The sequence below is a fragment of the Petaurus breviceps genome, unplaced genomic scaffold (assembly GCF_028583685.1).
Source record: "Petaurus breviceps papuanus isolate PSGF00001 unplaced genomic scaffold, PetGlider_PUasm1.0 178, whole genome shotgun sequence".
NCBI classification, from domain to species: Eukaryota; Metazoa; Chordata; class Mammalia; order Diprotodontia; family Petauridae; genus Petaurus; species Petaurus breviceps.
In genome coordinates, this window is record NW_027185777.1 from 26362246 (window position 1) to 26375164 (window position 12919).

The 12919-nt window shown below is 35.6% G+C and overlaps 1 protein-coding gene across 6 annotated transcripts in view; it reads right to left on the minus strand.

Moving 5' to 3' along the window:
- Window positions 1–12919, minus strand: part of CUL2 (cullin 2) — a 120092-nt gene that overhangs the window by 31385 nt on the left and 75788 nt on the right. For all 6 annotated transcript variants that reach the window (XM_069086497.1, XM_069086495.1, XM_069086496.1 and 3 more), the window contains 3 exons: window positions 12791–12901; window positions 5449–5611; window positions 5055–5179 (listed from right to left, as the gene is read on the minus strand). In XM_069086497.1, the coding sequence (XP_068942598.1) occupies window positions 5055–5179; window positions 5449–5611; window positions 12791–12901 (399 nt within the window). The remainder of the gene's footprint in view (window positions 1–5054; window positions 5180–5448; window positions 5612–12790; window positions 12902–12919) is intronic.

Genomic DNA, 12919 nt, shown 5'->3' on the forward strand with positions numbered 1-12919 from the left:
CACATGTAGTACTCTTCACAAAGCAAGCACTAGGCAAATATTTGTTGACAGATTTAAATATGTAAGTTAGACTATATTACTTCTAAGATCCTTCCATAACAATATGTCTAGCACACAGTAGGCAACTTAATATATGCTTGGATGAACTGTTAAATTGCCATGATTTTGATGATCCTAACATTAGTGGTCAAGAGAAGACTTGTTAAAGTATTAAACTCTAATATTCAAGGGCTGTTTATTATTATAGATCTTGTCTTCTAGTTTCTCTATCTAAAGATGCATTTTTTAAAATAAAATTTTATTAATTTTTTAAAAAGTTTATTTTTAATTTATGGAATAAAACAAGCGTTTTCATAAAATAAAAAGGATGACTGCACATGAAACTGTAAGTCTACTATGAACTTGCCATTCCTTTCAAATATACAACAAAATTATCGTGTAGATTTCTTTTTTTTCTTCTCCCTTCACCTAGGGATGGCTATCTTTTGTTATTACTGGGCTGAAATTTCTCTCCATTTCTTACCCTCCCTTCCAGAGAGCTACCCCATACATTGGAAAAAAAAAAAATTTTTTTTTAAGAAAAAAAAAAGGAAGAGAAGACACAATCAGCAAAATTCACCAATACATTCCCTCAAAAATCTGAAAAATATGCAATGTTTCACACCTGTGGACCTCCCACTTCTGCAGAGCAACAGAAATTGCCTTCTCTTATTTCTTGTTTGGGGTCAAGCTTGTCCAGAGACATTTTTAATAATTCTATGTTCAACTCTTAAGACAGAAGTGCTACCCACCAATAACAGTGTATATAAACCCAAAAGCATAACAAATCATGATGAAGGTAAAAAAGAATGCTGTAAGGAGTTAAATAAAGTTACTGTGGCAACACCTGCTGCATTTGAACATCAACCTAGAACATAAAGGGAAAGAACTGGAAGCCTCTATACACTCTTTCTTTTACTCACTGTGGATATCTAAGTATAACCTTATAATTACTGTCTTTTATGACAAAGATAATATAAATGTCACTGTTCTAAAAAATATTTCAAAAGTATAAAATTCACTTCAACTGCATGAATGAATAGTAATGAGTGCTGAACAATACTTATCATGTTCTAAATTCTGATAGATGGCAGATGAATAGAAGGAAGGGAGGGAGGAAAGGAAGGCAAGAAGGAAAGAAGAAAGGATTTATTAAGCATGTACTATGTCTTGGCAATGTGCTAAGTACTTTAGAAATATAATCTTATTTGACACTCTCAACTGTGGGAGAGAGGCAAGTCACTGTTATGTGACTTCCCCACGGTCACAGAGCTATTAAAAGTCCCAGGCTAGATCTGAATCCCTTCCTCACTCTAGGCCTAATACCCTATCCACTATGCCATCTAGTTGTCACTTAATATAATTAGTATGTCCCTACATGGAATCCAGGACAGCAAGATGATCTGAAGGTCTCTGAGAAATCAGGGGCATAATATTTTGCAAATGGTCAGAATCTTGAAATTTTGCAGAACCAAAGGAACAAAAAATATCATAATAAAATAAGACAACAAACTACTTAAAGTAAGCAAGACTTTGACAGGCCTAGTACACATATGAAAGAAATGGAGTTCAACTTCTAGGATACCAGTCCTATACCATGGACAGAGAAATTAAGCAGCCGAAGTATGAATATGGTTACAACCTTTTAGAGTTTAGTCCTATAGCACTCCCTTATTACTACTTTAGTTTCTGCATTCTTCACAAAAGAGAGTTCATTATTAAGAAACAAAAACTGGGCCTTCAATTCATTTCTCAGAAGATGGGACCTCCCCACAACTAAACTAAAATGAAAGCTGAATAGACAATACAGTGACAGCACTCCTAGACTTCCCTACTGTTGAAGGGAACAAGAATTCATTGTCTCCTGTGTTCCAGGTACTGTGCTAAGTGCTTTACAAACTCTGTTCATCCTGGATGATATTGCCTCTTTTCCTATTTCACTATACTCTTTGACTTCTCCAGAAGCACTTGTTTGGATTTCTTTGGCCTTTCCTCATGTCAAGTACCTCCTTCCACCCGAGCCCTATCCCCCCTCTCCCTGCTTTTTAGCTTTCTTTTGTGTGCTATCCCCATTAGGTTATAAACTCCTTGAAGGCAGGGACTGTTTTTCTTTTTTCGTATTCATAGTCCTAGCACTCATATAGTGCTTTACAGATAGTAGGCACTTATTAAATGGTTTGCCTATTGGCTTTACAAATATTGGTTATCATAGCCAATCCTATCATTTTACAGATGAAGAAACTGAGGTAGAGAGATTAAGTGACTTGTCCAAGGTCATACAGGCAAGAAGAGGCAGAACTGAAATTCAAACCTGGTCCTAAGCCTCCATTTCCTACAGAGCCAGGACAAGAAATATTAAAATCCTTGAACAAGACTAAGACACTGAATTATATCATCCTTAAGGAGGTGACATTAAGTTTTACCTGAAGGAAAAGTGCCAACAGTTTGGGGGTATAAGAAGATACTAGGTGAATTAGTTTGGCAAACTGTAGCAACATTCAGAGCTGAATTTTTTTTTTTAGTGTTTCAACAAAATGTTTGCCTTATAAATTCCATGTCTTTAATTTTAGGCATTTAAAAACACCCTGAAAAAGGGTTCAAAGCCTTTACCAGACTTATAAGGGTGGCCATGACACAAAAGAGGTTAAGAACCTCTGCCTGGGACACTGGAGGGGGATTTTCTGACTAAAGTTTATTTCTTGTCAACCCAAACATCCAATAAGTATACAGAGGGAACTCACTGGAATGTGAGCTCCTTAATAGAAGGAGGTTTTTGAGGGCAGGGACTGTGTTTTGCCTTTACATCTACAGGGCTTAGCATAGTGCCTCGAACATAACTACTTAGCAAATGCTTGTTTTTACTGCTACTGTATTCTTGTTGATAGAGTGAAGGCAAAGATGAAACAGGTATCAAGAAAAAGAAAAGAAGTAAACTGAAGTCCTGACCACAAGTGGAATAATAGTTTTCTGAATAAATCCAGAAGTTTACTATGTTTTAAGAGGCAAAAAAACTCCTTTGTAAATTAGCTAGACATTTCACTCAGCAAAAAGGAACACACAAGAATGGGAAAAGAGTTTTTATTTCCATAGAGAGGGCAATAAAAAGATGACCATCAAGGGGCAAGTCAGACCAGTTCTACATATACAGACAGATGGCCATTTGTATGGAAACTACTTACTGTTAGAACCAGGAATCTGTCATAAGTTGGATGGGCCAAACCAGTGATGATCATAATCCTAACATCTGGCAGGATAAGATAAGCAAAGAATTATAGAATCATAGAAGGTTAGGGCAAAAGGGATTTTTAGAGATCACATCATCCATTTTATAGATGAGGAAACTGATGTTCTGAGAAGTAGAGTGAATCATGCAGGATAACAGCACAGAGCTAGGACCAGAACTCTAATACTTTATCTTTCAGCCAAGAGAACCCTTGCCTACCACCACCTTGTGAATGGAAGGCAGAAGGGGGTTCCCCACCAATTATCTCCTGGGCAACAGGAAGATGGCTAAAAAAAAGTGGCCAGAAATAGCATTAGGAGTCTTCCTATAGTCTTAAAAAATGCAAAGATCCTAGAGTAAATGGAAATTTTATCAGCAGGTAGGTATTAATATCAGGAGAGAAATCTGGCAGTAGGAAATAGAAGAAAGAAAGGAAGTTGGGACTAAGGAAGTCTGACAACAAATATCAGGAACTAAACCAAAGACAATGGAGGAACTGGACACTGGGCACATAAGTAGGGCAGGGACTAAGACACTGGGAAATAAGAGGGAGAATTATTAAAAGAGGCACTTAGAACTGTGGTACAGCCAAGAGGTTGGTTACCAAAATGAGGTCAGAGTATATAGTAACTACTGAATTGGTGCTAAAGTCAACAAAACAATGGATTCTGACATTTCCCCTATCTGAGGCTCAAAGTTCCAGAACCTGGGGAATGGTTAATAACTAGCCCTAGCTATGGGAACTGAGTATATGATTAGGGATTTAGGGTAGACACAGTCACACAGGAAGCTTTATGTGTCCATCTTGGATAAGTACACACATCAAGGGTAAGCCTTAAATGTCATGGCGAATATGAAAAGTCCTTACAAATTGGACAAAGAACATCTGATTCACAATAATACTTTCTAAAGGAAAAAATAGTTCAACATTTCCCTTAACAGAAGAGGAAGACCAACACTACTCAATGACAACTATTTAAGGAGAGATTTCTTGTTCCAATGGAGGATGACAGTCCACTTAATTAACCTCAATAAAAACAGTGATGAGACACCTTCCTAGTAGTCATTTAGAGATAAGAGAAAGGAAATACCTGGAGATTGTTACTATAGACAAAAACCTGATATTCATGGAAGTCTAGACTCTAGAACCTGGGCCCATAACCAACTAATAGCATATATCCTAGATAAAAGGAAAACTTAGAAGGGAGTGCAGATGCAATTTATACAATGTCCTAAACAGCAACATAATTTGTTAGGATATCATTCTAAATTTGTTAGGATATCATCTAAAATTCTAAATTTGTTAGGATATAATCTAAATTGAGAGCATAAATTAAAATAATAATTCTCAAACTATTAGTTGCTTGTATAGAGACAAGGGCCACTATGCTGGTAAAAGGGATCATAAAACACAGGTGACCAGTGACAGTGAGACCCTTTTGTTCTCTTTTCACCCTGTTTTTTATTACTATTACCCAAAAGTTCAACCTACTTCCACAAAAGTTGAATAGCAGTTGATGAGAGATCCAAATCAATGTTAATAATAGAAGACTGGATCATCCACTGTTTTTTAAAAAGGGAAAAATCCTATAAAGAAGTTCAAAATCATTGATCTAAATACATTTTATTATTATTTATATTTACATTGTTACATTATTATTATTATTATTAATTATATGACAATGTTAAGAAAAACATTAAAATGGGGAAGAAGGTACATATGAAAGCAAATTAAGATTCAATAACAAATGTCATCAAAACAAAACTTTCCAAGGGGTCTTATAAAACTCACATTTTCCTGAGAAAGATTACCAGTTGCTCTAAGACCCTCATCATGAATATGGTTTTGTAGTTCTTGAATCATATGAGGTAAACCACTTGACACAGCACGAAGCAAGGTGTACATATTTGCCATGTCTATAAGAAAAAAATTAAGTTAAATTTATTAATTCCTAGTATTTTTTAAGATGTGCTTTTTAAATATGCCTTTTCAAAATGACCTCACAATATAAAACTCTACACTTCCTACAATATCTGCAAAAGTATTTATGAAGTGCTTTAAAGAACATTTTCCAAATGTATGATTTAAAAGCTATGAGATGTATTAACATTAAATTCTAAAAACAACAACAAATTATAAATATTCGTTAGCTGATTTTTAGTTACATTTTTTAGGTATGACTTACCACTTCTTTTCTCTTGTCGTATAATATTGTGACATTCTGCATGCAGAAACTGTAAATGGTCTGCCACCATTCGCTGCTGACATTCATGAATCACTTTACTATATGAACTTGGATGTAAATATTTTCTACATCTCATTTCTTCATCTTTTAATCTACCTAGGACCTAGAGGAACATATTTATACAGTAAGAACTGTAGAAACTGACTTTTGCTTTATAAGGGAAAACATAAATTAACAGTGGTGGGGTAGAATGAAGGTGAGGAAGTTATCAATCGTCAACTATTCACACAAATAAGTAAAGGTATATGTGGTAGTAAAACAATTTTAATCTAAAATTGTTTTGGCCCTAGCTAGAACTAGTACCTACCAAACCTTATGTTATATGGATTATAAGAGCACACATTTATATATGACTTTAAGGTTTATAAAACAGTTAGCTTACAAAAACCTGTGAGATAAATGGTTATTTATTAATATTCCCATTTTGCAGATGTGAAGACTGAAGTTCTGAATGGGTAATTGACTTGTCAATGGTCATAGAGCAAACTTTCACGTCCAGAATTCTTTGCACTATGCCATAGACCACTTATAAAGAAATACAATGAGATGATTTGAATATCATCTCCATTTATTTCCCCACAACCATCCTGTCACATTACCAAATGTAAACAATGCCACTTCTTTAAAAACCAAAATAGATTTACTCCATATAAGTCAAGGGTAAAAATTTAAAATTAGTCAATTAATCAAATTCTATAAGCATTTACTAAATGCTTACTATGTAGAAGATACTATTAGGTTCTAGATGGGATATAAATATGCTAGAAGCCTGTTGATGTGATCGTTCAATCACGTCTCATACTCCATGACCCCATTTGGAGTTTTTCTGGCAACAATCCTGCAGTGGTTTGCCACATCCTTCTCTAAATGAATTTACAGGTGAGGAAACTGAGGCAAACAGGATAAAGTGACTTGCCCAGGATTATACAGCTATAAAGTATCTGAGGGCAGACTTGAACTCGGGTCTTCCTGACTCTAACCTTGAGCTCTATCTGCTGGCCACCTAGCTGCTTATAAGTCTGTGGAAAGCTTTTAATTTAGTAGGAGTGATAGGACATAAATAGCTTAGTTTAAGATATACATAATGTATGAACAATACCAAATGCCTTTGTAAGGAGAAAGGAGACACAATTGTGAAAGGTGGAGAATAAATGAAAGTTTTTTGTAAGAAAAGGTATTTGAACAGGGCTGTATATAGTAGGTAGTATTTGAACTGGTAGATATTGAGATAAGAAGGGAATTCCAGGTAAAGGGAAAGGCATGAAAGGCAAATTGAGGAAGGACAAAGATCTTGTCTAGTGAACAGCAAGTTCTCTAGATGATCTGTAGTATGAGTATATAAACAGGAATAAGAGGAGATTTGGCAAGGACTACAGCATGTAGGAACTGTTCACATACTCATGCTACATATAAACCTAATTTATTTCAAGGAAAAAGAGACAGATAGGATCTCATGGACTAAAATTCCACAAGAAAATTCAACACATGAAGGATGGAAACTCCTAAGAACAAAATTCTGAGGAAGAAACCAAAGCTATCAATATTCATATAAAATGTTCTAAATCACTAATAATTAAAGATGCATATTAGGACAACTCTGAGGTACCACCACTAAGATAAAAGAAAAGGAGAATGACAAGGTCTGGAAGGGATGTAGGAAAACAGGTACATTAAAGCACCGCAGGTGGATCTGTGTACTCATCCATCCAGTCTGGAAAACAATTTGGAACTATACCCAAAGGGCTATCAAACTGTGCATACCCTTCCAGCCAGAAATCTCACTCCTAGTCTATATCCCCCAAAGAAATCAAAGAAAAAGGAAAAGGGTCCATGTGTACAAAAATATAGCAGCTTTTTTTTTGGTGTGGTGGCAAAGAATCTAAAACTAAGGAGACCCCTATCACTTGGGAAAAGGGCCAAACAAATATGCTATCTGAATGTGATGGAACACTACTGTGCTGTAAGAAATGATGAAGGGGATAGTTTAAAAAAAAACAAAAAACCTGGGAAGACTTATATGAAGTGATGCAGAGTGATATGAGGAGAACCAGGAGAACAATTTATACAGTAACAAAAATACTGTAAAGATAATAAATTTTGGCTTGAGGGCAAAGCCAGGATGGTGGAGTAGAAGCACAAACTTGGCATGGACTCTAGCTTCAACCATCTCCAATACCTGTAAAAAATTACTCTAAACAAATTTTAAAGCTACAGAACCCACAAAGAGACAGAGAGAGACAAATCTCCTGCTGAAGGCAGCCTGGCAGGCCGACAGGAATGGTCTATTGCAGAGCACTGGGAGCTGAGTGCAGTCCCCAGTGAGCCCTGGTTCCGGCCCCAGGGCAGTCCGACCAACACCCAAACTGGCCAGAGCAGACTTCAGGAGAGTGAATCACCAGTAGCTATGGTGGTTTCCAGACTCCTCAACCCATAAATGCCAAAGAGAAAATAAAATACCTTAAGGAATTGAAGGGCTTGGAATATGATACTCCAGAAGTCAAAGGAGCTGGGATTAAAACCAAGAATCACCTACCCAGCAAAAATGAGTATAATGCTTCAGGGGAAAATATGGTCATTCAATGAAATTGAGAACTTTCAGGCATTCTTGATGAAAAAAACAGAGCTGAACAGAAAATGTGACTTTCAATTATAAGAAGCAAGAGAAGCATGAGAAGGTAAACAGGAAAAAGAAATATTAAAGCTGAACTATTTACATTCCTACATGGAAAAACAATAATTGTAACTCATGAGACTTTTCTCAATATGAGGACAGTTGAAGGGAATATATATGTATATGTATATATCCTACACATATGTATGTATGTATAGGAGGGTATATGTGTGTATAAATATATATATATGTGAGTGTGTGCATATGTGTGTACATGTATACATAGACAGAGGGCACAGAATGGGTTGAATATGAAGAGACGATATCTTAAAAATAAAATTAAGAGGTGAGAGAGGAATATATTGGGAGGAGAAAGGGAGAGAGAGATTATGATAAATTATCTCATATAAAAGAGACAAGAGAACACTGTTACAATGGACGGGAAGAGCAGGAAGGTAAAAGGGAATGGGTCAACCTTACTCTCACTGAATTTGGTTTAAGGAGGGAATAACATACACATTCAACTGGGAATCTTACCTTACAGGAAAGCAGGGGGGAAGGGGATAAGGGGGGGGGGGGATAGAAGGGAGGGCAAATTGGGGGAGAGGATAGTTAGAAGCCAACACTTTTGAAAAGGGACAGGGTCAAAGTAGAAAACAGAGTAAGTGGGGGGGAGGGGATAGGATGGAGGGAAACATAGTCTTTCACAATATAACTACTATGGAAATGTTTTGTGTAACTACACATGTACAATCTATGTTGAAATGCTTGTCTTCCAAATGGGGGTGGGTGAGGAGGGAAGGAAAAGACTCTGGAACACAAATTTTCAAAAAACAAATGTTAATGCATGGTACATGCAACTGGGAAATAAAATATACAGGCATTGGGGTATAGGAATCCATCTTGCCCTACTAGAAAGTCGGGGTGGGATGGGGGAGGATGTAAGAGAACAGATTGGGGGAAGGGATATTCAGGAGGCTCGCTATTCTGGGGTGGGGGGTAGGGGAGAGATGGGGAGAAAAATATGTAATTAAAAATCTTGTGGTAATGAATGCTGAAAACTAAAAATAAATAAATTGAAAAAAAATTAATAAATTTTGAAAGACTATAGTGACTCAGATCAACACAGTGACCCAAAACAATTGCAAAGGACTCACTATGAAAAAAATTATCTATCTCCAGGAAGAGAACTGATGCACATAGAGTACAGATTTAAGAATATTTTTTTCTCTTTCTTTTTCTTATTTATTCTTTTTCAGAACATGGCTAATGCAGACATTTCTTTTGCAAGACTTCACATTTGTAATGGGTTTTGCATTTCTTGTCTTCTCAATGGGTGAAAGAGGAAAAGGATGATGGAGAGAAGCTGGAAATGAAAATAAAATTTAATGAAAAAAATTAAATTCTGAAGATTTAAAAACAATTTCAATGAAGAAGAAAATGTGATGCCTAAAAGAATCTAATGTGTTTAGCAAAGAATTCACTGATGAATTTAGATTTTTAAAACACATGCAATAAGATTAAAACAAGGATAAATTATAGAGTATGAGCAAAAAAGCATGGCAGAGTACTGTAAGAATGGTATGGGGAATATTAAAACTACCAATGAGTTGAGGCTGGTGAGGAATGTTAAGGACAATTTAAAATGCTTTTGTTATTTTCTTCTGCTTTTACTATATTAGTGAAAAGAAACGGCTGAAAGAAGGGTTAAGACTTCTACTCTGTTTAAGTGGACTGATGATAATGGACCACAGAAAATCTGGACTGGAAAGGATAAAACAGAAATAGCTAACAGGGAGGTAATACCTCATATAAGCAGGAAGAGAGTGAGAGAGTGGCTAGCTGCTCTCGATGAGTTCAAGGCCCAAATCTAGAATAATTACATCTCGAGGTACTGAAAGAACCAGTGATCATGAACACCAAGAAACAAAAACAGTGATCACAAAGAGTCAGCAAGGCTTCATCAAAAACAGGTTTTAGGGGTGCCCATGAAATGGGGAATGGCTGAATGAATTATGGCATATGAAAGTAATGCAATATGAGACCTGGAAATATTTGTACAAACTGATGCATAGTAAAATGAGTTGAAGTAAGAGAACAACTTATCCAACAGTATAAAGAAAAACAACTCTGAAACACTTAAAACTCTGATTAGTGCCATGACCAACTACAACTCCAGAGGAACCATGACAAAGTAGGCTACCCATCTCCCAACTGAGAGGTAATGGATTCAAGACATATGATAAGTCATTTTTAAAAAGGATTACTGGAGCATTTTTTAAATATGCAAAAGAGAACAGAAGAAAAACCAGAAAAACATAGATAAGCAAGATAGCTTTGAAAGTTATGTCTAGAATTTATTATTTAAAAAGAAAGCAAGGGGAAGCTAGGTGGCACAGTGAATAGAGCACCAGCCCTGGAGTCAGGAGGACCTGAGTTCAAATCTGGCCCCAGACTTAATCTTAACACTTACTAGCTGTGTGACCTTAGGCAAGTCACTTAATCCCAACTTCCCTGCCTTTCCCCCTTCAAAAAGAAAAAAAAATGTTTTAAAAGCAAGTTGTATATAACAGATTTACAGATGCATGTATAAACAGCTGTTTCAGTTATACTATGTATATGGAAATGCTTATTTTATTTGATTTGGAAGTTGAGAATAAATTAAAATAAAAAGTCACACAGTGATGTAAACAACAAACACCCCTATCTTTTCTTTTAATGAAGGGGTAAGGAACTATGGCCAAGGAACTTGAGATACTCTGTAAGATTTGGCCACCATGTAGCCTGGTTTTGCACAAATGTTTTCCTTTGGTGTGTAGGAGGTATATAAAGGGACAGGTATGATGGTAACACAAAAACAATAGCAACAAAAGAACTTTAAAAAGCAAAAAGTAACGAATGTAGAACAAAACACATTGTATCGCTTAGAAAAAAATGGCAACTTAATTTTTAAAAAAAGTCATGCCAGTCTAATTTCTATTTCCCTTTTTGGAGGGGGAATAATAATAAACTAATAGATTAGGGAAATTCTACAGATACAGTTTAGCTAGATTTTAAGAAAGCCATTTGACCCAAAATCTCATGTTATTCTTCTGGACAAATATGGGCACATGCCTAGACCCTGAGTTAATTGGGGATTTTACTCCTGAAAAACACATATATTCTAATCATACAGTTTATATAATCCTTAGTGGTAATGATATACATGACACTGATATGGAACATTTCTGGGTGCCTAGGGAAGAGGAAATACAAGAAAGTTGAAAACTATGCAAAAAGGTGGTAGAAGGGCATCTAAGGCCAGCACTGGTCACCTCTCAAGAGGCCACACAGAAAATAGCTCCACCTTTCATGAAAATAGAACCCTAAAAACAAGGGGAGGCCCATAGCTTCCATATGGCGAACTTGACTGGTCTGAAACCCAGAGTGATGGGATAAAAAGGCAACAGTGTCACTGAGTCACTCTTAAATGTGAAACATAAGGCACATGCAGAAAGGGCACTTTGAATCTGAAAAGCAGTGGAAAAGGATATTATAATGTATAATAAAGTTTCAAAAAGCAAAGAATGAGGAAACCAAATGCAACTTTCACTAGCTTTGTAGTCTTACCACTTATACTTCACTGAAACTCCTCTCACCAACGATGGCCCAAGGTTATCAAGGCTCAACAGAGGTAAAGTCAAGACTAGAAGTCAATCAGGTCTCTGAATTTTAGTCTAGTACTCAATTGACTATGTCAAATGGCTACTCTTATGAAACTGTATAATTATAAGTCAGACTATACAGCCTTTCTTCAAACAAAACCCCAAGTCCCTTTATTATCTACATAAAGCATTATTTTATGTGATACTGAAATATCCATATACAGAAGCTGAACAACATTAGTTAAAAATCTACATATAATCATTCCAATAGGATTATGAAATTTGTGAATGAGCCACAACATTTATACTATTATGAAAATTTACAGAGAACCCTTACTGAGCAAGCACATATTGAATAACTTTGTTCTTGTTTTTGGTTTTTTTGGTTTTTGCTTTTTGGAGGGCAATTGGGGTTAAGTGACTTTCCCAAGGTCACACGGCTAGTTTTTTGTGTCAAGGTCTGAGACTGGATCCGAACTCAGGTCCTTCTGACTCCAGGGCCAGTGCTCTATTTCACTACACCACCTAGCCGCCCCATATTGAATAACTTTGTATGACCAACTAAATAAGACTCAAATTTTTAATAGCCATAGGTCTCCTCTTTTATCTCAGTGCTCCAAGAATATGACACACCTAAAACAAGTTCTTTTTCTAGAAGGTAATGATACCATTTCCTCTTTCCCTTTATTTATATTTAAAACAAAACTCTCTTAGATTGTCTTCATTGCTACAAATGAGCATACAGTTTTCTATTTGGTAAAGAATATGACTCTAGTATTAATATAATTTATTAACCAAATTATCAAAGTTTACCAATAAAGCATAAACACTGACAAAACAGTAAAAATCTTTCAGTGAAAAATACTATTGGTAAGTTGGCACTATGTGATACTAATTCAGACTCTGAGTGACACAATTTCTTCTCAAAAGCAAAATAAAGGATAATTTAAATTGTAGCATTTGTAGTAATAATTTATTTTATATATATATATATGTATCCTCAATAGAACATACTTTTAGCTCTTACCTTTTCCATATATTGTGAACAGTTTGATTCTTGTAACAAATTTGAAGCTTCTTGTTTATAATACTCCCCTGTTTCTGTCAGAAAAGACAACTCAAAAATTTCCTGATAAAACTAAATAGAATAATGAAA